The sequence below is a fragment of the Neopelma chrysocephalum genome, unplaced genomic scaffold (genome assembly GCF_003984885.1).
Source record: "Neopelma chrysocephalum unplaced genomic scaffold, ASM398488v2 Primary Assembly neopelma1_67, whole genome shotgun sequence".
NCBI lineage: Eukaryota > Metazoa > Chordata > Aves > Passeriformes > Pipridae > Neopelma > Neopelma chrysocephalum.
In genome coordinates this window covers 10,540,365-10,564,616 of record NW_020897726.1, presented here as the reverse complement: position 1 = coordinate 10,564,616, position 24,252 = coordinate 10,540,365, and the positions used below count along the sequence as shown (strand labels likewise).

The 24,252-nt window shown below is 39.0% G+C and overlaps 1 protein-coding gene across 2 annotated transcripts in view; it reads left to right on the top strand.

Moving 5' to 3' along the window:
• Positions 1–24,252, top strand: part of RAPGEF5 (Rap guanine nucleotide exchange factor 5) — a 165,012-nt gene that overhangs the window by 107,139 nt on the left and 33,621 nt on the right. For both annotated transcript variants that reach the window (XM_027684636.1, XM_027684637.1), the window contains 2 exons: positions 20,676–20,754; positions 22,679–22,823. In XM_027684636.1, coding sequence (XP_027540437.1) covers positions 20,676–20,754; positions 22,679–22,823 — 224 coding nt within the window. The remainder of the gene's footprint in view (positions 1–20,675; positions 20,755–22,678; positions 22,824–24,252) is intronic.

Below are 24,252 nucleotides of genomic sequence, written 5' to 3'. Positions count from 1 at the left end.
AGTTTGCAGAAGGAACATCATGTCTGGGTTTCACTGCAGACAGTGTGTCACATGCTGCGGTGCCTAAGCTAATGGGAAATGCCAGTGAGGGGAATCTGTCTAAGATGCAGTCTTGCGTCAGGAGCTCAGACAGTTTTTCTGAGAAATGAGGATGCAGAGCCTGAAAAGAGTTTACTTGCACTTGGGCACTAAAACTTGTTTGGGCAAACTTTTGGAAAGGCAAAGTCTGGGAGTGCTGCTCCTGAATTGTCTCACCATTATATCCAATGACTGGGTAACCAGAGTCAACATGGGGAATGATAAACATCCTTAGTGATCAGGACTACGTCTTCATGATCAGGACTGACTCTGTAGATACCGATGGTATTTTTTCAGTTCATCGCCGCAAATACTTTTATGCTGTAGAAACACCTAGCAAATTAGACTCTTTCAGGGAGAGAAAGGAACTGAGGTAGCCATCAGACAAACACATGGTTTTGGGATGCCCAGCAGCACCTAGGCACCTAAATAAATGTTTTTGTACTCTGTGTAAGAATAGCTGGTAGGGCTCCAAGTGTTTAGTGTTTTGCATTTGAGTAAAATTTGCAGAAGAAAAAGCTACCTATTCTATATGACAGTCAATTAGATCATAGTATTCTTAGTTTCTCAGTCTTTTCTCTGTAATTCTATCATACATTATAGCTAGTTTATCACCTTTTGCTATGTGAGAAAGTGATGAGGCGCTGTCATGAAAGCCTAGTGTGAAACCATTTAATATGATGATGTGCATTGTAGATGATATCAGGGATTTTGATGATCTTAGTTGTTTAAGCAGAAAAGAATTGGAAAGTGTAGGTCTATCAGGAGAGTATTTTTAGGGGTAAGAATAATTTTCTTTTCACAGTGGAAAAGGCTTTTAACTTTTTTTTTGAAGTCAAAAAAGGCAGAATGTGTTCATTTGTTGTACTGCAAAATAGGTTTGGGTCATATAAGCATTTTGATGAGGTACCTGGAAGATAAGATGTTATGACACTGGGAATTTGGTAAGATTTCTGGAAACGTGACCTTAAAAAGGTTTAATCAGTTATTTGTAACATCCGTTTTCCCTAATGATATTGGAAGTATAGGTGATATGAATTATCAAATCAATGGATTAAGTATTTCAAATATATGAAATTATATATGGTCATAGATATATCTAAATTAACAGATAAATTGCTGAGATTATAAAGACACATGTTGGTATATTTGAGAAGCATTTCTATTGAACTTTTTTCAGAATGGTGCTTTCGATAATTCCTAATTGTCTGGTGCTGCTAAGCGAAGAAGTATATGAAAGGGATAAAAAATACTTGCAAGATATAAAAATGCTTGTATTTTAGTGGTAAAAGGAGTAGCAGAGTTGCCTCTTAGTTTCTGTCTTAGTCTGAATCCTTTCCTAATCACTCAAGTGGGGCTGGTCAGTGTCAAATGTAGCAGAAATAACTTGTGTTCCCAGATCAGAAGGTTGGGACTGAGGGCCGTAAAGTCAAAGGGGAAAACTGAGTCACTGCACAGTGGTCATGCCAAAGAAATCTCTCTCATCAAGGGAGGTGTCATCTTAGAAATATGCCAACTACTTGGGTTGATTCCCTGTCTGGCTCAATGCTACACTGGAGGTTGGGTCAGTTCCACAGCTGCAGGTCTGAAGAATGAAGCAGGCCAGGTCCCTTCTGTTACAACTGATGTCATACCAGCTCTAGTGAGCCGTAAGGACATCAAAGACAAAACAAGTCAACATCATCTTGGAAAAAACTCATAGCCAAATTCTGAAGCGAATCTAAACTGTGGTAGCTCTTGCTGACTTCTGTCTACTAGAGATCCATTCCCCTGCAGCAGTTCAATCAAACCACCAAGTGTGAAATGTATGAAGGGAGAGGACAACCCCTACTGTGAAGGTGAAATAACTTCCAGATCCTCTCAGCCCCCAGATACAGCCCTGTCTTCATGTTTTCCCAGAATAAAACATATACAGTTATCTCAAAAGTGCTGTTTCTAGTAGATGAAAAGTGAGACCTGATTTGTAAGAGGGTAGCGTAAGAGGAATAGCAACAGACGGTGTGTGGGCTGGCAGGGCACTTAGCTGTGAGAGTAGGAACTGGAAATGCAAAACTGAAATATCAATGCTGTTGCTTCTTATAAAGTGTCCACATGTCCTGCTCCTTCAGCTGGAGCCACAGAGTACACTATCCTTCAGAAACCCCAACCATAGAGCCTTTCACCATAGGTCCCCCATCTTTTCTGCCCATTTATCATTCTTACTGCTTACTCATTGCTCTCCTTTCCTTCCTTCTTAAGGCTTTTTACTATCAAACCCTGATCTGCAAACTGTTGAAAAACTGGACACTGTCTTCAGTACTCTTTTTGTGTTCCTCTTCAATCACACAGGGATTCCCCACCTGCTGTTTTAAGTAGGTGTGTTTGTACGTTAATGACTTCTGTGTTGCTATTGGCACTTAATGCAATGGCTGTTAAGATGGGAGCTTGTTCTCAGGACACAGCAAAGCAGTCTTTCCTAAAAGCAGAATTTGTAATGTTATAAAACTGGGAGATGGTGCTCTGAAATAATTTTTTTTTTTTAAGAAAGTCTTTATGAATACAGTTCACACACTGTCTTTGGGGTTTGAATTCCAGTGCTTCCAGTGCTCCAAGTTGCTATAATACAATGATTTTTTTGTGAGATTAACATTTTCTGAGAAATATAAAGAGTGCCTTCATTCCCTGCCCACAGAGTGGAAGGATGGATTCACTGCAGACCTGTGCTTTGAGGTTGTGTTTTAAGAATCTGAAAGAAATCTGCTCTTCAAAGCAGCTTTTTTCCCCCCTTGTGAACTAAATTTACTCTCATGCTCTTAATTCCTCCTTCCCCCACAATCCTTCTTAACATGCCCTGAGTTCAAACAGTTTCACGATACTGTGGAAGTAGCAGCCTTGGTCTTTTTGTGAGCAAGAGTGGGACTGGTTTTGGCTGTAGCCAAACTACAGTTATTGTTTCTTTACTAAGCTCGCTGTCATACTGCCTGTTACTACCGTTTGGTGATACTTGGTTGTACAGTGTACTGATGCAGTCCTTTTCTTTCCCATTTTACTACTTTCTGTAAATCCCTGGGCTCAGGGGTCACCTGGGGAGATTAAGAACAAAAAGCCACAACCCAAGACCTATTTGTGAACCATTAATTAGTATAGATTTCTGCCTATTTCCCAGTGGGTAGTGCCTGATGAGGGGTTTTGTGGGCTGTTAAGATCTCCCTTAATAGCTGCAGACCTCGAGCTGCATTACTGCATCAAATGCCTCTGCTTGCTGTGTAGCTGAATAAACGCCATTGCTTGAGAAAGCCTGTCTGGGGCATTGGCAAACTGGTGCCAACACACTCTGAATTATCAGGTGCAGCAGAGCTCGGCTCTGCCTTGCCCTAGTGCTGGCTGCTGCCTTCTCTAGCATGTCCAAGGAAAAAAGAGGGGAAAGAGCAGATGTGACAGCAGCTGCTGAAGGCCAGATTTGTTGTGTGCTGGAAGAGGTTTGCGGGGCATTCTGCTGTGGTTTGTGATATCTTGCTAGGTTTTGATTTTAGTGGGCAAGTCAGAAAATCAGCTGTTGGATGTAGGAATAAATGGTTGTAGTAGGAATACTTTAGTGAGAGAGGAGGGGCCTGTCTGAAAAGGAGATAATAGAGCAGAATGAGCTGAGCATAAATTCAGAAGCCCTGTGCATTAATTGCAATTGGTAAACTCATAATGCAGGCTTTAAATTGCTGTTGCTTTTTTAGAGGGAAAGGTTTGATCCAGTTTGGTATAATTTTGGGGTACATAACACCTTTTAGGAGAGTCTATGTGGTTGGCATTGGAGACAGTCCTGCTTGTTTTTTTAAAGTCAATTTTGATCCTTTCAGAGATTGAAATAGGAGTAAAATTACAGCACTTTGACAGCCAAAGGTTTTTCATGAGATGTCAGTTACTCTCATGGAGTATAGCTGGCTCTGGCAGAAAGAGCTTTTCAGAATAGCATCAGTTACTGCAATAAAGTAAATTACTTGTCCCATCTTTTAGACAAGGTGAAAACCACCAATGTGAGCTGTAGCTGTGGCAGCAGCTCACATCACTGTCTCCCAAGCCAGGCTGAGATTGTGAGATGACCTTGTCTCAGTTCAGAAGTGCTTGTGAGATCCTTCCAAAACCCAGCTAGTACTCTCTCTCTGAAGTGAAAATGTGATGTTTTCAAGGACATTGAGAGCAAAAATATTCTAGGGTGAGAGTTTGGGGAAAATAGATGAATGTAAATAAAATGGCAGCATTGATGGATCTAATTTTGATGGTAGCTAATAGTAAAAAACTTTGACTTTCTTGTGGCAGCATTTGGGATGAATTGTGATTTTATTCCTTTGCTTGAACTTGAGGTTTTGATGGAGATATAAATTGCCAGAATCAGGAATGTAATCACGGAGAAATCATGCTGTCTGACTGGGGACTGCTAGAGGCTTTTATAACTCACATTTTATTGCTTTTCAGTTTCTTCCCTCTTTTTTTTTCTACACCCTGCATCCCCCTCCTGCCCTTATCTTTCCTCTTCCCACTGTCCACAAGGTTCTGCCAATTCCACAAGCAGCCTTTCTTTAACCCTCTCCACCCCCATTTCTTAGGTTTTAGGGCTGGTTGACCTCTCTCTAGGAACCACTGCAGTTAAAACCAGAAAGCCAGATCCCGGTTTTGTTCTTTTTCATCCATGAATGTGGAGCCCTGGGATCAATACAATAATGAAACCTTTGTGTGGTTTCATTCCCTGTCCTGTAGGAGCCTTGTCCATGGGATTTTGTTTGTTGTTACTGTTAGTACATCATGGGGGATGCACAGCCACAAGCTGGAAGCAAACAAACAACAGTGAAAAGCAACCACAAACAAATAGCATTTGTCAGATCCTGGTTGTCAAAGGGTTTTCATTCAAAATCTTAAAGTGGCAGTGACCATGTAGCATTGCTCCAAAGTATGAAAACCACCAATAATGGGCAAATGCAAACATTTTGCCTATTAAGGTGACTACAGCTTCTCCTCTTACTGTCTGTAGAGGTTAACTGTCTTCATTGCTGTCTGTAGAATTTAACTCTGTAACAGGCAGGTGGAAAATTTCCATCCTGGTAGCTGTAGCAGAGAGGCAACAACTGTATGACTTAGCAATTAACACACACAGGTGCACCCCACTTCCCAGCAGGTGAAACACATCCTCACCTCCACCTTCAACTATGCAGGCATTGAACAAAGAGGCTGCTTAGAGGTGGCCAAGTAATTCTTAGGACAGACGAACAGGTGCAGACCTTTGGCCTGCCAGAGCCCAGCCTGATTGCAAGGAGGCGGCCCTAGCCCTGCTGCAGCCTTCTTGCTGTCCTCTTCCCCAACCCAGAGAAAGGATGTCCCCCAGAGCAGGGCCACGGAAGCAAAGGGACACTATCTGTTCCCTGCTTGCTCTCCTTGTTTCTGCACTGTAGGGCTCCTGGGCCACACACAGCTTGCAAACACCTAGAAGACACCATCTGTGCTGGGGCTACAGTGCTCTGTGCAGCAGGGATGCTTGGTGGGCAGGGAGCCCTTCCCCAGGGCAGTGTGAGATCCTGAGAAGCCATTGACATTGTGGGGCCTTCTGGAACTCTGAAGTTTGCTGTGGGCAGAAGCCCAAAGCACACACAAGGAGATTTTGGAATAGGCATGCTGGGCAAGCTAAGTCTAAACTTGGGCAAAGGAAGGTCTCTGCCAGCTGAAACTGGGCTTCTCCTTTTGCAAAGCAGCAAGGAGACATTTTCCTGAGGTCTGTCCTGTTATGGTATCGCTGGGTTGAGGGAAATTTTGTTACAGTCTCCAGCATGATGGCCCATCTCTCCAGGCAAACAACTCGTGGGTTGCTTGTGCAGCTTATGTAAATATTTTGGACAGGTTTTTTTCTTTGATGTGTGAACACAGATCTTGTTAGTATTAATGAGAATCTAATCTCCCTGCTGGGGTAAGGTTTTTGACATGCAGTTGGGCCATAGGGCATTTGATTTAACATCATAGTTTAAAGTATTGGAAATTTGTTCAGGGAATCGAGGTTGGTAAGATGTAATTTGGGAAGTTACGACTATGTTCTTGATTACAAAGAATGATAAATATTTAATAACAATTTTCTAAAAGCATCTGAAAAACATGAAAATGCCATCAACTTTCCAAGAAGCTGCTGTACTCGGTTTTCTTGACAAATGGAGAGCGTTCAGATCCTCCTGGAGGGTATGGTCATGTAGATCTGGGATGAGGGAGTTTACGGCAAAGCAGTTGACCGAAGTGCTGCTGTTCATAGTGTTAGAAAAAAGCCAGGGGTCCTTTGAACCCCTGTGATTTAGGGGAGTCCTGAGTATGAATCAGGACTAGGCAAGTCTGTCATTAGACCATACACAAGCTCCGTTGAGGTGAATGTTTGGCAGGATATTGTGTTCCCTAATGCAGAGAACGTCAGTTCTGTACGATCAAGCTCCAAACTGAACAAAAAATTTCAAATGGAAAGTGATTGCACCACTTCCCCTGCTAATCTGTGAATCCAGAGATTCACAGCATTTGGCATGACTATTCATGATCAATTTACTTTTTAAAATTCAGACGTAGGCATGTGTGTGATGATTTACTCCTCCTTGTAATTGGATGCAGTGATTAAATGAGCTTGCGTATTATACTTCATTGTCCTTCTGGGATGTGGGCTACTGTGTGTTCAGCACAGAAGCTCCTAATGGAATTGATTCCAGCTTTTATAAATTTTCTGTAATCAGTGATGTGTTTCTAAAAACTGATTTGGAAAATTGCTTTTAAATATACATTTTTATATATGAAGCATTCATCTAGCTGTAGGGTGGTATGTAATCCTCAGAGTCTTCCTTTGTTACCTTCTCTGACAGGCACTCTTTAAGAAATATAAATATATGCTCACTATTTTGTAACCTGAAAGCTATAGGAAGTGTTATACCTAGCAGAAGTGTTAACTGGGCTGCAGCCAAGGACAAGTGATTGCAGTCTGAGACTGTCATCACATAATTGATGATTTTCCATGAGCTAGCCAGTGGTGATATAGAAAGGATACTGCTTCTTAGCAAGGAAAAAAATCCCCTTTTTTAATAATTGCCTTTAACAACTAATTGAATAAACAAAGCATTTTAATTAAAAATACCCAACCAAACAAATCCCAAATACCCTTTTGCAGAAAAAAATGCAGAAAGGTTATGAATTGTCATTTTATATATAGAGAGAGTAATTCAGAAGCCACAGTGTGTGTGACTGGTGTTGTGCAAACACAGAGACAGTGCTCTGCTCTGGGAATTTATAGTCCACTAAGAGAAAACTCAGCAACCTGGTGCAGCAGCAAGATGGGAACAGCACTGATAGGAAGCCTTGTTAGAGAAACAGGGTATGGACACAATTTGCAGAATTTTAAATAAGGAGGATATCTCAGTGATGCTAGTAGTCCCAGTGTTTGAGATTATATCTTTTAATAAAATAAAATAAAAAACCATTCCTGCCAGATGCAGCTTAAGGCACTATCACTGCATCTCCTTTGGCTGAGTTCTTTTATGTCTACAGCCATAGCTGAGCTTAATGGCAGCCTTTACTTCAGGTGCACCTGTCGAAGACACACTATTGTCTCCCTGAAATAAAGGTTGCCAGCTGTGTCTGGAGGAAGTGTCAAATACATTAAGTTCCTGTAAGCAATGAGAGTAAGTTTACTCATTGCTTACAGGAACATAATGTCTTTGACAGTTTGCTGCTCTGTCTCAAATTTGGTTGAAATTTGTCAACAGATTCAAAGTTTACAGAGTTAAGGGAGAGCAAGATTGACAGACAGTTGGATAGACAATTCAGTTGCAAAACTCACTTTCCTTTGGGGAACAAGAAAGAAGAAGAAATGCTGAGGGAAAGTAGAAAGTATGCTGTTAGCTTATTTAATTTGAAGAGGGTTTGAAAAATTGATAGGGAAAGGTAATTTGCAGAGGGATCACCATCTGACTCACATTTGATGGTGTTGGCCAAATGCACTGGTGTTGTCTGCATGGGACTGTGGAAAGGTGAGCAGAAAAGGAGTGAAGGCACTGGATATGTGTACTCAGCCTTGGCAGGTACCTGCCACCTCTCCTGAGCTCGTCTGCCTCCTTTTCTTTGCACACTGAAAAAATAAAGCACATTTTATGAAAACTGTGCTGGCACTTATGGCCTAGAAGAGCTATAGAAATGAAAGATGACAGTGAGCACTAGTCACAGCCAGATGCTGTTACATGTAGTGGTGAAACATGGTCGTGGAGCAGATGATCCAAGAGGCACAGTTTAACACATTGTCTTGTGTGTTATTGCAGTTTGTGATTTTTACCTTTATCCTTAATATTGCATCAGATTCATATACGCTTGTACAGAAAGGTAGGGTTTACCTGTCAGCCAAGGAGATTCCTCTGTGCCCTAAGGAAATCCAGGAGACAGCTGGCTGCCTTGATGAAGAGCTAAAAACTGAACAATTTCCATGAGATACAGATGCATCTCTTGCATTAAATGCTTTCCAGTGTGTGCATGAAAAGTACAGTATTTCATAAGACTTGTAAAAGAAAGATACAAAGGAAGAAAGGCATAATTTTGGACTGGTATAGTCCTGCAATCTAAGAGTTGTGGTTTAGATTTTTTTTTTTTTGGTGACCAAACCAATAAAGAATACTAAAAATCCAAAATAATGAGAAAAGTGAATATACACCTTTAGCAAATTACCCCAAAAGGCTTTCATCTATAATTGCTTAATATTTCCACTTTATTTAACTGAAATAAGTAAGGCCATCAACTAAAATCCCTGAGTAATTATGGTACATCTGAATCCAGGATCTAATGCTGAGGTCCCCAGTGAGTAAAAATAGTTGGAAAATTATCAAAATAAAGGTGTTCATTTTTAAAAGTCTAGCATTGAGCTACTGTGTATTGCAAGCAGCCAAAATGCACACAAACACAGTTCTGCTGCCGTGGGGAAATATGCTCAAGAAGGTGTTTTACTCCCAAGCAGCTGAACTCTGGATAATTTCTGTTCCTTGTGTCTTACCCCTGAATGATCTTTAAACAGGGCAAGCAAGAAGCTTTGTTATTTCTTTCATTCAGCTGTCAGCACAGGGTTGTACTGACAAACACAATAGTTGGAAGTTATTAGATGTTCTTAATACATACACAGACTATGTGCAAGACGTTTTTTATTGCTGTCTTCCATTAAGATGTAATGATAAGGAAAAAAGTTGTCTTTAATTACATGTTAACCTCTCACTAGAATGATTTGGGTGTCTCAGTATAGCAAGTACAATTTCAGGTTTATAATTTAAGGACGTATATCATATAAATAAGTCTACAATTAGTGTAACAATGTATTTTAACAACACTATCATGAAACTCATCAGGGTTTTTTTTTTGGAACCCATTCACCACAAGAGGAAGCAAAATGTAGCTGCCTTATGAGTGCTCTGATGCTGATTGTTCTGGTTTTAAGCTGTGAAGCCATGCTTCACTGCCCTGGGTATGGGGGAGAAAGGCAGGTGTGGAAATGTAAGATGCATGTATGGCCCTGTTTGGTTTTTGGATGTTGTGTCTCTTGTGCCATCCCTCTCCCAGCACGAGGAGGTCTCTGCTGTGTGTTGTAGCTGTTTAGATAATGCATAAGTTATTTCAGAGGTATCTGAGAAGTGTGTGCCCATCAGCCTGAAGTACTGTACACCGTGGGCAAAATGCTGGAAGTGGCATCCTTCAGTGCAGCAGGGACACTGCAGTATGCTAATGTCTGTCTGGGTCTCCTGTGGGTTTGCAAGACGTATTTCCTCCTTCCCCATGCCCCCTTCCCAGCAGGGCCTGTAACACATGGCAGCCGTGCAGCATCTTTGCTGGGCCTTTTGCCTCCATGTGTCAGAAGATACTGGCAGGTGACTCTCTGCTTAGGAGGTTACATGACAGTGAGCCACAGTTGTGTATATGCAAGACCCTAACGTAGTGTGTGTGACCCCATACACCAAAAATATCCCACCACTTGACCTTTCATGTGCTGGATGAAGTGCACGGTCTGTTCATTAGTCTAGTGCGTGCTATTCCCATCTTCTACAGACATTTGGACCAAATCCAACAGTTCTTGCTCAGATGAAAATGCCATCATTCCCTTTATAGGCAGTTCTGCCAAATCTACAGAAGCCAGGAGTGTTTTGTCAGTGGAGGTTTTGTTGTGCTAGGCTTCCCTGAAGAGATGCTGTGATGTTTACTGCACATGTTCTAGTGCCACATGTTGGGGAGCTTGCACTGCTTAGCATATTTATGATAATTTGGCTCCCAGGGGCAAGCAAGATTCTCCTTATATCTGTTTCCCCAGGCTGAAGCACAAAGAAATTTCCCCTTGTTGCTTTGTAGGGGGAAAATAATAGATTAAACCTTCTTGCTAAACACTTTTAAAAAACATACAATGCAGATCCGTACATTTCTTTTCCCCTAAGGGACCAGTCCCTCTGGTCGGTATGGAAAGCAGTTAGGAGCAGGAGATGGGGATAACACTGCACACTGAAGTCTAGGCATTATACCTGACCTGCAGAGCTCTAGATGGTGCATTGTCATGTGTAGTTTGACCTGTCCTTTATCCATGTCATGTACCAGCATGGAATGTATTCTGGTCACTATACTGACTACAGCATAGTCATAATCTGATGGACTGGATATTGTCCAAATACAGTGGATTGTGATGCCTGTCACTAGGTACTGAAATTAAAAATGCTGGGGCTAATAGTCATATATATATATATATATACACACACACATATATATGTTATTTTTGTGTTGCTAACAGAAAATTTGGGTTCATGTTCCTAGAAATGTCTCTGAAAGGTAGGCTGTTTTAAAGCATTTCACTTTGATAATCCTGAAATTAAGAACTCACAATCTTTTTTTGAAGATTTGTTGATTTTTTTATATTTATATATAATATTAGATTTGAAGATTACTGTTTCCTAGGAGTGGATTTTCCAGTTCAGCAATGAGAAGGACATGCTGAATTTGAAACTTGGCTATTCTTAAACGCCATATAAGTGTTGGACAGCAAAGACAAAAAGAATAAAGATAAAATGCACCTGCCTTAGTGTTAACTTTCTGAAAGTTGGATGTCTAATTTTTTAAAGTTCCCTTTTGACTCAAATGTCTGCTGAGCTGGTGCACGTGGCAAAAGACTTGAGCAGCCATGGGCACCTTAGAGTACCCACTTGGTAGGACCAGGCTTGCAGTGGCAGAGGGGACAGATGATACAGCCCCATTCTGTGCGCTGCTGTCTGTTGCTGGCTGTGTGCTGTGCTGCCACCAGGTAACAAAAGGAGGCACAGAGGGAGTGACAACTCTTGGTGGCACCTGGAACTTGTGCCATTGGGCTAGAGAGGCTGCGTCTCTTTGGGTGCTTGGGGAGGAGCGTGATGGCAGAGATGCAAAGATGTTCAGGTGCAAGACAGAAGCAGAAAAGTAGAAGCTTACCTTGCACTTGTTCTTGCAACTTTCACTGAGCCACACTAGTGCCTGGGGTGCCAGGCAGTGTGCAGGCTGGAGGTGCAAACCCATGAAGGCAGATCACAGCATGCTGTGCTAAGGCAGCTGGACTCCAGGCAGAAGGATGAAAGGGAACCATTAAATCTTTTATCCTCTGTCCTGCTGCTACAGGCAATCCTGGTCTGGCTGTTTTATTTTAAACAATCAGTGGAAAGAGAGGATGGGTTTTTCTCAAAGTAGTTTGGGAGGTGCCTGACGCGAACAAGGAATGACTGCCTTCTGCAGCAATACTTGTGTGAGGACTTCACATTTCACATGTGCATTAAAATACCTCCATTTACTGTCAAGTTTTACTGCATGGAAAGCTTGAGTGTTTTAGTTACAGCAGTCAAAGGCACTTTTTTAACAAAAATTGTCAATATCTTACGGTTACTGCTATAGGCAACATTTTCTAATGCTTCGAAATGTGTAAGGCGTAGAGGATTTGTTCAATAATTTCAAGTAACCCCAGCCATTATAGCTGCACATTCATCACTAGGTCTCCCTCCTACCTGGAGGAAAAAGGGAGCTTCAGATTTCTATGTGGAAAAATTAGTGTCTCATTAAAGCTGGACAAGTTTGACATTTGCTCTCTGCCTGTGGCTTCAGGGCTTTCTGTCCCTCAAACAAAATAAGAAACTGCTCCAATACATGTGATAGCAGCAACTGGAATGCAGCTTTAGGAGGATCTTTGACCTTACCAGACAGACTGTGTTTGATTCATTTTGCAGATGTTAAAATACTGCCAGAAGTTTCTGGGAGACGACCTTAGAAATCATTCCTAGTTCTGACTTCTGTCCTCTAATAAAAAATGTGGTTGTACAAGTTAAATATCTTGCCCTTATGTATTTTCATTTTCTAACCTAATGCCAGAAATAAATGGCTTGCTCTTTAGTCCTTTTTGAATTGATTTTTCGGTGCTTTGGTGGTTAGGTGACATAACTACTATAATTGTTTTAATACATTAGCAGCAAATTATATATCGATGTTCTTTTTTTTCATTGACCTTTCTTTCTCAACATCATTTTCATTTTTTGCTTCATGCTGTGTCCATGGTGGCATAGCACTATTAGAGGATTTGATTTTGAATTAAGGGCTAATCCTGCAAGGTCCTGAGCACCATTACTATCTGCTAAATGCAAGGGAGGTCTGGGACCGCTCAGCACCCTCTCAGACATGAGCAATATCTTGCTAGATCAGATAGTAATGATAGCAATTTGCATTTACTGTTTGTACTCTGAGATATCCTGACATTTTTAGTAAATTGCTGTGAAATTACAGATTATTGAGAAACTCCTATCTTTGAAAAGAGTTACCATCAAATCGTTTTTCCGTTTCTGCAGAATAAGCAATTTTCTGATTACAATTAGAACTCACAGGACCTGTGTTTGCATTGCTGAAGGGTTTCAGAGCATTGCATAGTATTATGTGAACCAAACCACACAAAGAATCTGCATGTAGCATTGTCTGCCTTGAGGTGTGGTTATAATTTTTCTCATTTTGAAGACAGGAGTAAGAAGTGTGACAAGAATTTATTGAGCCTACAAACCTTCAGCACTAAGAGGCTGAAAAACTTGAAAATGCTTTGCTGTAGCCCTCATTTTGTTTAATTTGAACTCAGTGACAGAATATTTAAAATAGCAAAGGTGTTTATTCCCTATAGAATAGTAAGCAATCAACATCCATTTTACTCAGGCACAGGGAGCTCATCTGTCTGTTTGCCCAGCTGTAACCCCATCTCATAGGGCTGCTTTTCTTGATGATTGTGAGACATGCAAGTTTTAACTATTTCTGATCAGTATGGTGTTGCTAACCCCATCAGTGAATATTTTCTGTAAAAAAAAAATGATTTCCAATATGTGCGATGAGGTCAGAGGTGCATTAGTATTATTGATCCCAGCTTTTCAGTCGTAGATGGGAAGATAAAAATTCCAAAGGATTCAGTTGGTTTAGCTGTTTGGGTTTCTTTCCCCAAATATACTCTGAAGGATGAGCCTCACAAAATAGAGAGAAGTGGCTGGTCCTGCAAGGTAGGGATGATGCAGAGAGCAAATTTTGGGGTCGTTGGTGATTATTAAATTTGTAACTCTGGGTAATACTGGTAAGTGTATTAACATAAAGGGATATCAGGACCTGACCGTATGGTCATCTCATCATCTTTGCCATAGTCACAAATGGGAAATGGCATAGCTGAAGGGTTTTAGAATTTATTTTATGTTGTTTAAAATACAATTATTTCCCTCTTCATCTTTGTCAAAAATATCCTCCCCAAACACCAAAGAGACATTGTCACACAAAACAAAACTCAGAGTTTGCATCGATGTTTGAAAAATGCGTGTGTAGCCCCTATTCATATTTCATGCTGCTGGAGTTCCTACATGCTGACCATCAGTACATTATACTCAGGTTCTAACATGCTTCAGGATGAAGAAGATCTTATGATCTCCTCCTATTTATTATACTTCTGAAAGGTAAATTTAGCAGGAAGGGCACTTAGTGATTTCCTTGGCTTGGAAAGCAGAGACTTTAGAGTGTCATATTTTTAATTCAGTGCTTGAGTTTTCATCCTTTTACTCAGTTTAATTCTCTCATACACGTAGTGAAAACCACAACTGCTCTGTAGCATGACTAAGGGTTGCCACTATAATGCCAAGAATAGTTTTAACCTATGAGTTAACTGAATTCCAGTGGCTTGTTCATTCAAGCAATTTTTTCTCCTTTTTTTTTTGTTGTTGTTTTATTTTCCCTTCAATCTCCATACGTGTTTGGCCTCCACCAGCAAATCCTTGGAGAAAGCTGAATCACTACTTTGCATAAAGTGGAAAAAGACTTGCATTCCAGTGCTCTATCTATATTTTCTTATAATCCGATTTAGTGTGGAATACAAGCCTGAAAAACTCTTAAATCTTTCTGTAATTCTTGCACAGCCATTCACAATGGATTTGTACTGTGCAAAGTCAAAGAGATTTGGGTTCAGAATGGTGATAAGTTTAAAAAAAAAAAAGGAACAAACCCAAGATTACTTGTTTTTCTTTGCAGTTTAGCAGATTTCGCTATCAGTACCCTCTTCCCAACTAACAGTACATGAGAGACAGTCTGCAGATAAAGGAATATAGAGTCTATATGCATGGAGTCTATATGCTTATACTCCTCTGTATAGAGGAAGTTACCTTTTATAAACCACACAATTGTAAGAAAAAAGCTCAATATGTTGGATATTTTAAATCCTTTCTGTTGCCTTGTTTTGCATAGCTTGGGGTTTTTTCGTAACAATTAAATGAGCATGTACCAGACAGAACATGGAAACAGAAATGCTGTAGAGTGGAAAGAACAGTGTCTGAAATGTTGCTCTGTAAATGAAAAAGAAAGGGTTCTTGTCATTTTAGCAGTCACAGGTTGTCACTGAGAGTGGGAAGACTTGTTTGTCTTATTTTTCAGCAGGTTTGGTTTTCTGTTTGGTTTTTTGTTTGTTTGTTGGATTTTTGTTGTTAGCCATTGAGAAGCAGCAAACCAAAAACTATTCAGGATGTAATAGTGTGATCAGAAAACCAGGACAAACTGGAATTTGTCTTCAAGTTATCTCTTCTTATAAAGGGATTAATGACTCAGGCATTAGGAATAATTATATCTGGCATAGCTGGACAGTGAGTCTAATATTAGCAATAGAGCAATAGGTGTATTCTGAATATAGTCTGAGCTGTTGGATGTGTTTGTAATGTAAATGTATATGCAGTATTGATTTAGCTGTGATGGTCTAAAGATGCTGGTTGATGCATATGCATGCTAGTAAATAATATCTGGACATACAAATTGCTGGGTGAGTAGTTAAATAGGTGTATCTATCTGTAACACTGGAATATTTCCCTACTTTTCCTTCTTTACTCATTCTATGTGATAGCTTTTTAAACATTTTCTTTTTAAAGCTGTCCTCAAATGTATTTAATCAAAAGAATTTAACTTTTAGTCCACTTGACAAAGGCATTTCCTTTAAATTAAGTCTCTTTTCACGTTTACATTACAAGTTATTCATGTGAGGCTGTTCCACTGATGCCTTTTACCACTGTGGTAGTTTAAGAAAATGCTCAGTTTTGAGAAGAGATTACAGGTGTTGGACATGGCAATATCCAACCATGAAGTATACCACCTGTCTTGATTTGTTAAATGTGTGCCATGGCCAATTTCTCTTTCCAGATCTGTATTAATTTTTGTCCTAAGCCTTAGTAATTGATACCTTGCCTAGAGAAGAGGGTGAAGAAAGGAGAAAAGAAACTATTGGAGAATAATATTTGGTGTGTAAACCCATGTAGGAAACCCATTCTTTCCTCCTGGCATTTGCAATTGCACCATCACCTTGAGTTAGTATTTGTAGAGTTGTTTTCTTGGAGAGAAAGGGTATGATCTGGTTAGAGGGGTAAGTGGACACATGAAAAGCAGTCGGGAATCCTCTTGATTTTTTTTTTTAAGTAGGTGAGAACATATGATGTGTTGTTCATCCAAATATATTACCATTTACTGTCTCTGGGACCCTAGATCCTCCTTCCCCCCAAAAACACCCTATACATGCAACACAGTTCTTCTCACGTAGATGTATTGCTGAGTCCTTTAGTTGCCAGCTGAAAGCAAATGTTCCCTGGATATTTCACAGTTGTGAGAACATCCCATCTCTATATACTGCGCTTTTCATCCCTCAGCCACCCTGAATGTGTCTTGCAGAAGAACTTGTACATCACAGAAAAGTGGGATGAGCAGTACTAACTGCTCCTTGTAAAGCTGCCTCCATGATGCTTTATTTCACTTGGGGAAAGGAGGGGACACACAGCCTGGGAGAAACTGTCTCAGCAGAAGCTGGTGTATATTGATTATTTAATAACAAACAAGCACAGTGCCTGCTTTTTTATTATTTTTATGCCTATGGAACTCGCACTCAATTGGTGTGGTGAGATTACTGCCTAAGGCTGCCCCCAAAGAACTACAAGAACAGGAGCCCATTGGACACATGCTGGTCTGTTGCATGTCTTAATGAAGCTTTAAAATGCTTGAAATTGTTTTTGAAATGAAATATTCCATGGCTGCAAGTTAACTGCATACTTCGTAATAATTGCTTAGCCAAATAAAGGAAAATTGTGAGGAACAAGGAAAAGTTAGATTGATGGCTAGAAGAAAAAGATTATATAAAAAATCATGAAGAAGAGAAATTAAAAAAAAATTCCATAGCATCACAGGCTTTTGCACAAAGACTTTCCTTCCAATAGGAGCTTTTCTTTTCCAACAATTACTGTTCATTTTATTCTCCCTGTTTGCTACAAATCCCAGAAAAACTTCTTCTATGGGAATAATAGGGAAAATGGTCACAAATTTAGGCAGAAACTGGAACACAGTGTAAAATTTAAAAGCAGGGGCATGTGTTTCACTGCCATTCTGAGTGGGGTTATGGTAGACTGTAAATTATTTATGATTTGACTGGAATTGCCTTTTTTTAACTCTTAAATCAACTGTGACTTAACAGGAAAAAGCACAGGAAGACTTTTGTGTGTAATTGTCAGCTCAACTTGTACATTTAGAGCCCTTCCTCATTCAAATTTACTGCTCTTGGTGGCCATTAGTAACAGAATGAATAATATGCTGTGAATAAATCCTCTCATGGTTACCCTTTCTCTCCATACATTAAGAGCAGAAATTATAATTTGTGGACACGTATTAATGTCCAAAAGTATCTGACAAGTGTGCAGTCGTTTGTTTTGAACAAATTATTTTTGAAAGATTAGTACACCCTCAAGTTTTGTGTTCCTGCTATGGCATGAAAAACCATTCTAGCATGATTTTAAATTACAGGGCATTTAGGAAGAAAATACAGAAGATAGTTACAGTGAACAGTAGGACTTTAGGGAAATACCTACAAGCTAGTGCAAGCATTTAAAAATACGAATATTATTGTAAAGTCTTTGGGTGACGTCTGGTAATAGATATTTAATCTAGCAAAAGCACTTTCATTGCTTACTTGTTAAAGTAATTTAACGGATGAGTGATGCTATTAATGGACCACATGTATAATCCAGACTTTTTTTGTTCAGAACATTCCTTTAGGGTTTAAATTTCTAAACAAGTTCAGAAGCAATTTGAAGAAATTTATCCTATATACAAGCTATGGGAAATATAATTGATGAACTTTTCTTCTTAGTGTTTCCTCTGCATTTAGAGGATAAGGGAAACCACTATGTATACGTGTGCAACTTCAAGTTAGCTGAGCGATAAACCTTTTTTTGTTAGAAACCATGACTGGAGGGATGTATGATTGAGCATGAGAGAGGGAGATGAACAGAGGGCTTAAAAACAATTGTAAGTTATCTGAACAAACATAAAATGTTAGGCTTCGCTATTTTTTTGAGAGAATTGCATTAGTAATGTCTGTAGCATAGTTCTTGCAAGAAGTTGTAGCAAAAAAGCAAAAAACTTCAAATCATAGCAAAACCATCCTTTCTTTCCATCCTGACACTTCAGGATGCTGGAAGAATTGAAGATAGACATCTGGAAAACGCATAATTGGGTAATAAAAATAAACCTATACATTGTTTTTTTAACATCTGTTAGTATGATTGAGTCATGCTATTTTGAACAGTTGCAGAAGTTCATTGATAAGCATTGCATTTTTGCTTCAACTAGGACTTAATTTCCTTTCTGAACACGTGACTTTGTATTGCTGAAACTCAGATATCACCTACGTAGAGTAGCAAGTTAGGGAAATAATCTGTTGTAAATGTCTCTGACTTTATGAGAAGCACTGCTCAGTCACACGGTTCAAGAAAGAACTAAAATGTAGTTGTTGACTCCAAGCTCAGCTGTTTCCAAATAAATGTTTGTGAAACCTCCAACTTTAATAGTTGCATTATATCATCCAAAAGACGTGCAACAGAATGAATAGATGACCTTTTATATAGAGAACAAGCTGTTTGCCATGTCTTTTCATTTACTGAGACAAAATACCCTTTTTATGCAGAGATAATACTTTCCATCATTTTTAACAATGTTGGTGAAATATAAAGAATTTAATTGTTTTGTTTCTGAGTGCAAGGGGGTTTTGCTATGCGTCATTAGATCAGGACTCTTTCTAGACCAACTGTGTTAAATGCATTGATCTAGATAGATTTATTTTAATTTTTTAAAAAGACAATGGAGGTATTTTGCATCCCATGCTCACAGGGTGGTATGTCATTAGCTGTCCATCCATGTGATATCCGCATGATATCTGTCTTTAAATGATTTATGGATGAATTCTTATTGTCATCCTGCACCGCAGCTATAGGATCAATAATTTGCCGACAAGGAAATCCAAGGCAGCTGTAATGGAAATTGGTGTAAAGTATTGTGAAATTGCAGCCTTAGCATGAAAAGCTGCTGGGATGCCCTCGATTGCACACTCCTACACAAGCACTAGCTTGGACTGGAACAGATTGCAAACAAATAGTAAGTAAATCAGGATACAGAAATCAGGGCTCAGCCTCGTCTGTCTCATGTGAGGTGCGGTTTGGACCTTAGTCTTTGTAGTTGTAAATCCACCAGTTAAATCACAACTGAGTATAATTGGTGCTAGCTAGTACCAACTAGTTATACTGGTAAAGTGTTTTTGCTCTGCAACATGACCAGAATCACTTCTGTTATTGTTTAGCCTCTGTCCATGTTCCTATTCTTGTAGGGAAAAGCAAACCTGTTCTCTTGTGTAAAGGAACACAGTGTGTTTGCTGAAATTAAAAGAAATACACTGAACAGGAACCCCTCAAAACTTGGAAATCTTACCATTTGGGGAAGAAAAAATTAAACCAAAAAACCAAACAGAAACATTTTAAATTTGTGGTTAAAAAGACCAATATAATTGTCTGTTTGCAGAAAAGAAAGGATTTTGTTGTGTGAACCAGATATAGATTCACTCCTAGACCATGCATCATATATGAGTAGTTTACTAAAATTGGAAGCAAATTTGTTTCAGAATTGTATAATAATTTTGGTTGGAAGGGATCTGTGAAAGAATTGGGTCCAACTTGTGCTGGAAACAGGTCCAGTAAGACCAAGATGCTTGGAGATTTGCACAGGCAAGCCCTGAATATACTGTTGTTGGAGATTGTGCAGGTAACCTGTTGCAATGGTTGACCCTCTTCACAGAAAGAAAAGAGGAAATCCCTTGATCTAGACAAATTTTTCTTTGTTGCCATCTCTGATGGTCGCCCCTTGTCATTTTGTAGCACATCTCCAGGAAAAATCTGCCTTGGTTTTATCTCCACTCTGCCATTGGGTTGTTGAAGATCACCATGAGATTACCCCTGCACCCTGGCGTCCTAGACCAAACCCAGTGCTTTCAGCCTCTTGCCGTGTGCAGTAAATGCTTGGAAAAATCCTAAAAATAGTGTGACATGGGAATGAGAAACATACACTGACATCAAAACTGGCCATTCATCCTGACAATCTGAGGTGCTTACAGCTGCAGTGTGAAGGGATGGCCTTTTAGCAAGTATCTTTATAACAACGATAGAAACCAGGTGAAGAAAAAACCCTTCCGTAATATGATTAAATGAACCTTAGAGAAAACTTCTCAGCATTTACAGTGATGCCCAGAAAACTAACCAGCTAAAGATTTGAATATATTTATTTCATGGTTCTCAACTACTGTGGATAGATGTTAATCACAGTACATGGCAATCACAGTTTTCTCTCTCCTACGACTAAAAGCTATTCTTCTGAATTTCCAGAACAAGTTAGTGTATGGAAAGGTTGCTTTGTGTGCAGCTCAGCTAACTGGGATGGTGGTGTTTGCGATAAGGACTCTTTCTTACTGATCCCTGAACTGTGACTTATTTGTGCATACCTGTGCCTGTTGGGGCTTTCAGAGCTGAGAGTGTGCTTGTTAAATGAAGAGACTGATCTCTGCAGTGGCAACATATTGTTAACTTTTTGAAACTTGGTTTCATATATTCTGTATTCTTTGGACCTTTTTTTTTTCTTAGGGTTCCCAATTCCTGCCATGCACAGTAGCAGGAATAGATACTCTCTTCCAGCTCTCACTAATGTATTGTACCTTGGGCTTTTTTTGTCTTCCTCTGCAGAAACTCTGCTGGATGACTTCCTGCTCACATACACAGTCTTCATGACGACCGATGACTTGTGCCAGGCGCTTCTGAGGCAATATCCTTTTACTGAATGTTGTAGTCACTGGGGTCACACACTTTCTCCTAGTTTTATCTATTGTTGAACCTTATATCAAAATTGCATGCCTGGTTTTGTTCTTTGCATATTATTGAAATACAATCCTGCATGATTATTTTGAGGTTGCATAAAAAATTAGTAAGAAAAGAGAAAAAGTGTCAAATATTTACTATGGCATGCTTAGAAAGTGGACTGCACTTGAGATTTTGACATCACAGCCCAAGAAATGCATGAACAAACTGGAGAAACTTCAGAAGAGAGGAATGGGAATTACCAGTATTCTAGAAAAAAGATCTACAAAGAAGACGTGAAAGAATCAGGATTGTTTTACTGAAAAAAGGGAATCTATATGTAATTGGGGCAGTCTTTCAGGTACCTAAAGAGAAATAGAAGAATCTGTTCCCATATCAGTGCCAGATGGGGCAAAAGGCAGTGAGAATAAATTGCTGTAAGATGTTTTCATGTTAGCTACTAGGGAGTATTTTGGATTTTTTTTTTTTTTACCTTTAGAAAATAAATGGTGGAGTGGAAAATGTGTAAGACAGTAGAATCTTTTATATTGGAGAGTATTAAGAAGAAGAAACCAAAAAATATATTCCAGTGGTATATTTGAGCCTCTCTTAAGGTGGACTAGTTAGGGTGGATTTGGATGGACTAGTTTAGCTGATCTTTCAAAGTCTCTTTTTCTCAAGTCCAGTTTTCTTAAGGTTTATGATACGTGGAATTTGACTCAAATCTATAGCTTCCTAAAGTTTAGGTTATATTGTATTCTTAACTCAAATGGGTTGAGGATGAAGAGATTCAAACTGGAAACATTAAATTCAAATTTGGATATGAGTTCTCCTAATTTGCACGTGCCTGTAACTAGGTATACACACACACACACACGTACACTTATTAAAACATTTAGAATTTGCATAGCTGAGGAATCAATAAACAGAAAATTCCTGCTCTGAAGTAAAATATACAAAGATAAAGCTGCCTCTGAATAAACCTGTATTGAAGCAGATGCCTAACTCATAGCAACGATGCAATTTTTGTTTTTGTTTAAAGATAAATAAACTTTTATAACTGTGACAAGGTAACATTAAAGTGGGGTTAAAACCTCTCCACGTTATATTAATTCTTAGAATACCTACAAAGAGAAAAAGTATTTTCCAATCTCTGCTCCTTTTATCATGCTGTACAGGATGTAAGTCTTAACTCATTCTGAGATAGAAGAATTTTATTTTCATGTATTTCCAATGATTTCCACAAGCTATGGAGCATTGCTTAAATAAACTTGTGGCTATAAAATAAACTTTCTTTGCTTTTTTTTTTTCCCCTTCTTTACCTTTTGAGTTGAAAACATCATCTTTTTACCTCTTAAATGAAAGAACAGAGAAGGGATAGGAACAATGTACAAGTGGGTATTGTCTGTCATTTGGCATTTCTGCTTGTGTTATTTCTGCAGATACTGTAATTTGTGCAGGCAAAAAGAAACTGACTTCCTTTGCCTGGGTTTTTTTTATTGTTAACGATGCATTACCCTCCTTCCCACAGACACTCACGTAGCCATTGGTGTGCAGGACAAAGGTTCATTCTCAGTTTTGCAGAAAATACATGACTCAACATTGTATAATTCCTTTTGAATTGATTTTATTTTTATAGAATCACCTCTCTAATTTGTAATGAAGAAAAGTCCTGTTGGCACAGAGGATTAATTGGCACATCTATTACTGAGAATTTCATTCCAAAAAGTTGATGAAACTCCTAAAGCTCCAGACAGGATAAAACGTTTGAAACTGAGCAACGTGCTGAAAAAAATCTTTCACTAGCAAATGCGATGATTGCAAAATCTTTGCCATCAGTTAATTTTTAAGTTTATGTGAGACCTTATTATTCATTCCTTAACCTACTGCACCTATTGTGCTAAGAACCACCAAGGGAAAGAAGATGACTCTGATGTGTCCTGTAGGAAGCGGAAAGTCTTGCATTTGGTATCTCAGTGGACTTCTCTCTACAAAGACTGGTTACATGAAGATGAGCATTTAAAACAGTTTTTAAAGGTATTGAAACACTTTCTGATGCACTTCAGCCCTGTTTAATTACTTACTGTGTCTAAAAAACCGCAGCAGAAAAATCTATAAAACATCTTTTTTCATACTTACATTTTTCCATGAAATCTGTAATATAAAATGATTTACATGTGGCTTCCTTAAATGCCTTAAAGATGTTCAGTTTGAACAGAAAACCTGTATTATCAATACATTCACTGTCAAAAACATTAACATATGAAACTTATAGAAATCCCATGATCTCTAGAAAATGGGAAAAGTTAAGAAGATAAATAAAACTACAAAGATTTGGAGGTTCCTTGGACACACTGATCATGTCTATCAGAACAGGATCTACAGTCGGTATCCAGAGGATCACGGACTAAGAGTTCTCAGGTCTCTGTAAGAAATGCCGCTTTGATTGAGGAGTGAAATTGTACTCCACAGTGTTTTGCTGAGTGCACATGGAGAGCAGCACAAATTTATGTCTTTTAATAAATAAAATTTTGTCCTTACTTGTTAGCAAAGATATTCTGATATTTCTGTATGAATTCCAAAAGCTCTTGTAATTCCCTTGTAAATTTGCAAATAGCCCATTGTTGCTGACCAACATCCATCTGGTTGTTGATTTTTAAAAAAATATTTTTTTTTTCCCTGCTGGTTAAAGATGAGAGTATGTTAGGAGACTTTGCAGGATCTTCCACTTTTCCTGATGAGACTCTTTCTATGCAGATGGAGATATTCCTAAGCGCCATGGAGGTGTGACTGTGCACTGTCACACAATTTCTCTTCTTGAAGCTTCTGTGCAATATTAAACAGCAGTAATGTTAACAATGGTTGTAGTTATACGTGCAAAAACAGCGTCTAGGGTTGTAGGCTAAAATCATTCATGCAGAAATCTGTCAATATAGGAGTGTTAATTAGGTGATAGCAAACCTGATGACTCAGCTCATACATATTTCTCATTTTCTTAGAAGGGAAAGAGACGGATCTGTGTGCAAATTCTCAAGAAGTGTAGAGAAAATATTTCCTACAATTTCAATCATGACAATGCCTTCCCCCAAAATTAGAAAAACGGTTTATTTATCTATTAGTTTATAACTAAGGAGAGTTCTTGGAGTTTGTGGAAGACATAACTCAGTTTAAAATGTATGCAAATGTGAGGAAAGGTGACGTAGAACATTTACCATTTTAAAAGTCTTAATCCAAGAAACCTTGGATGAGTGAAGATGGTGTGGTGTGTTGTCTTGCTTCAGAATATGTTCTTCTGACCTAACCCTGATTTTGTGTAACAGTGGTATTTTAAATTTTCCCATTTGTAGAGAAAAGAGGATAAACATTTTGGACTCTCACTTGGTGACAGTACTAAGAGTGTTTCTCCAAAGACAAGCTGAATATTGACCAGTCTGGAAATTTAAACAGGAACGTTCTCTTCTTGTGG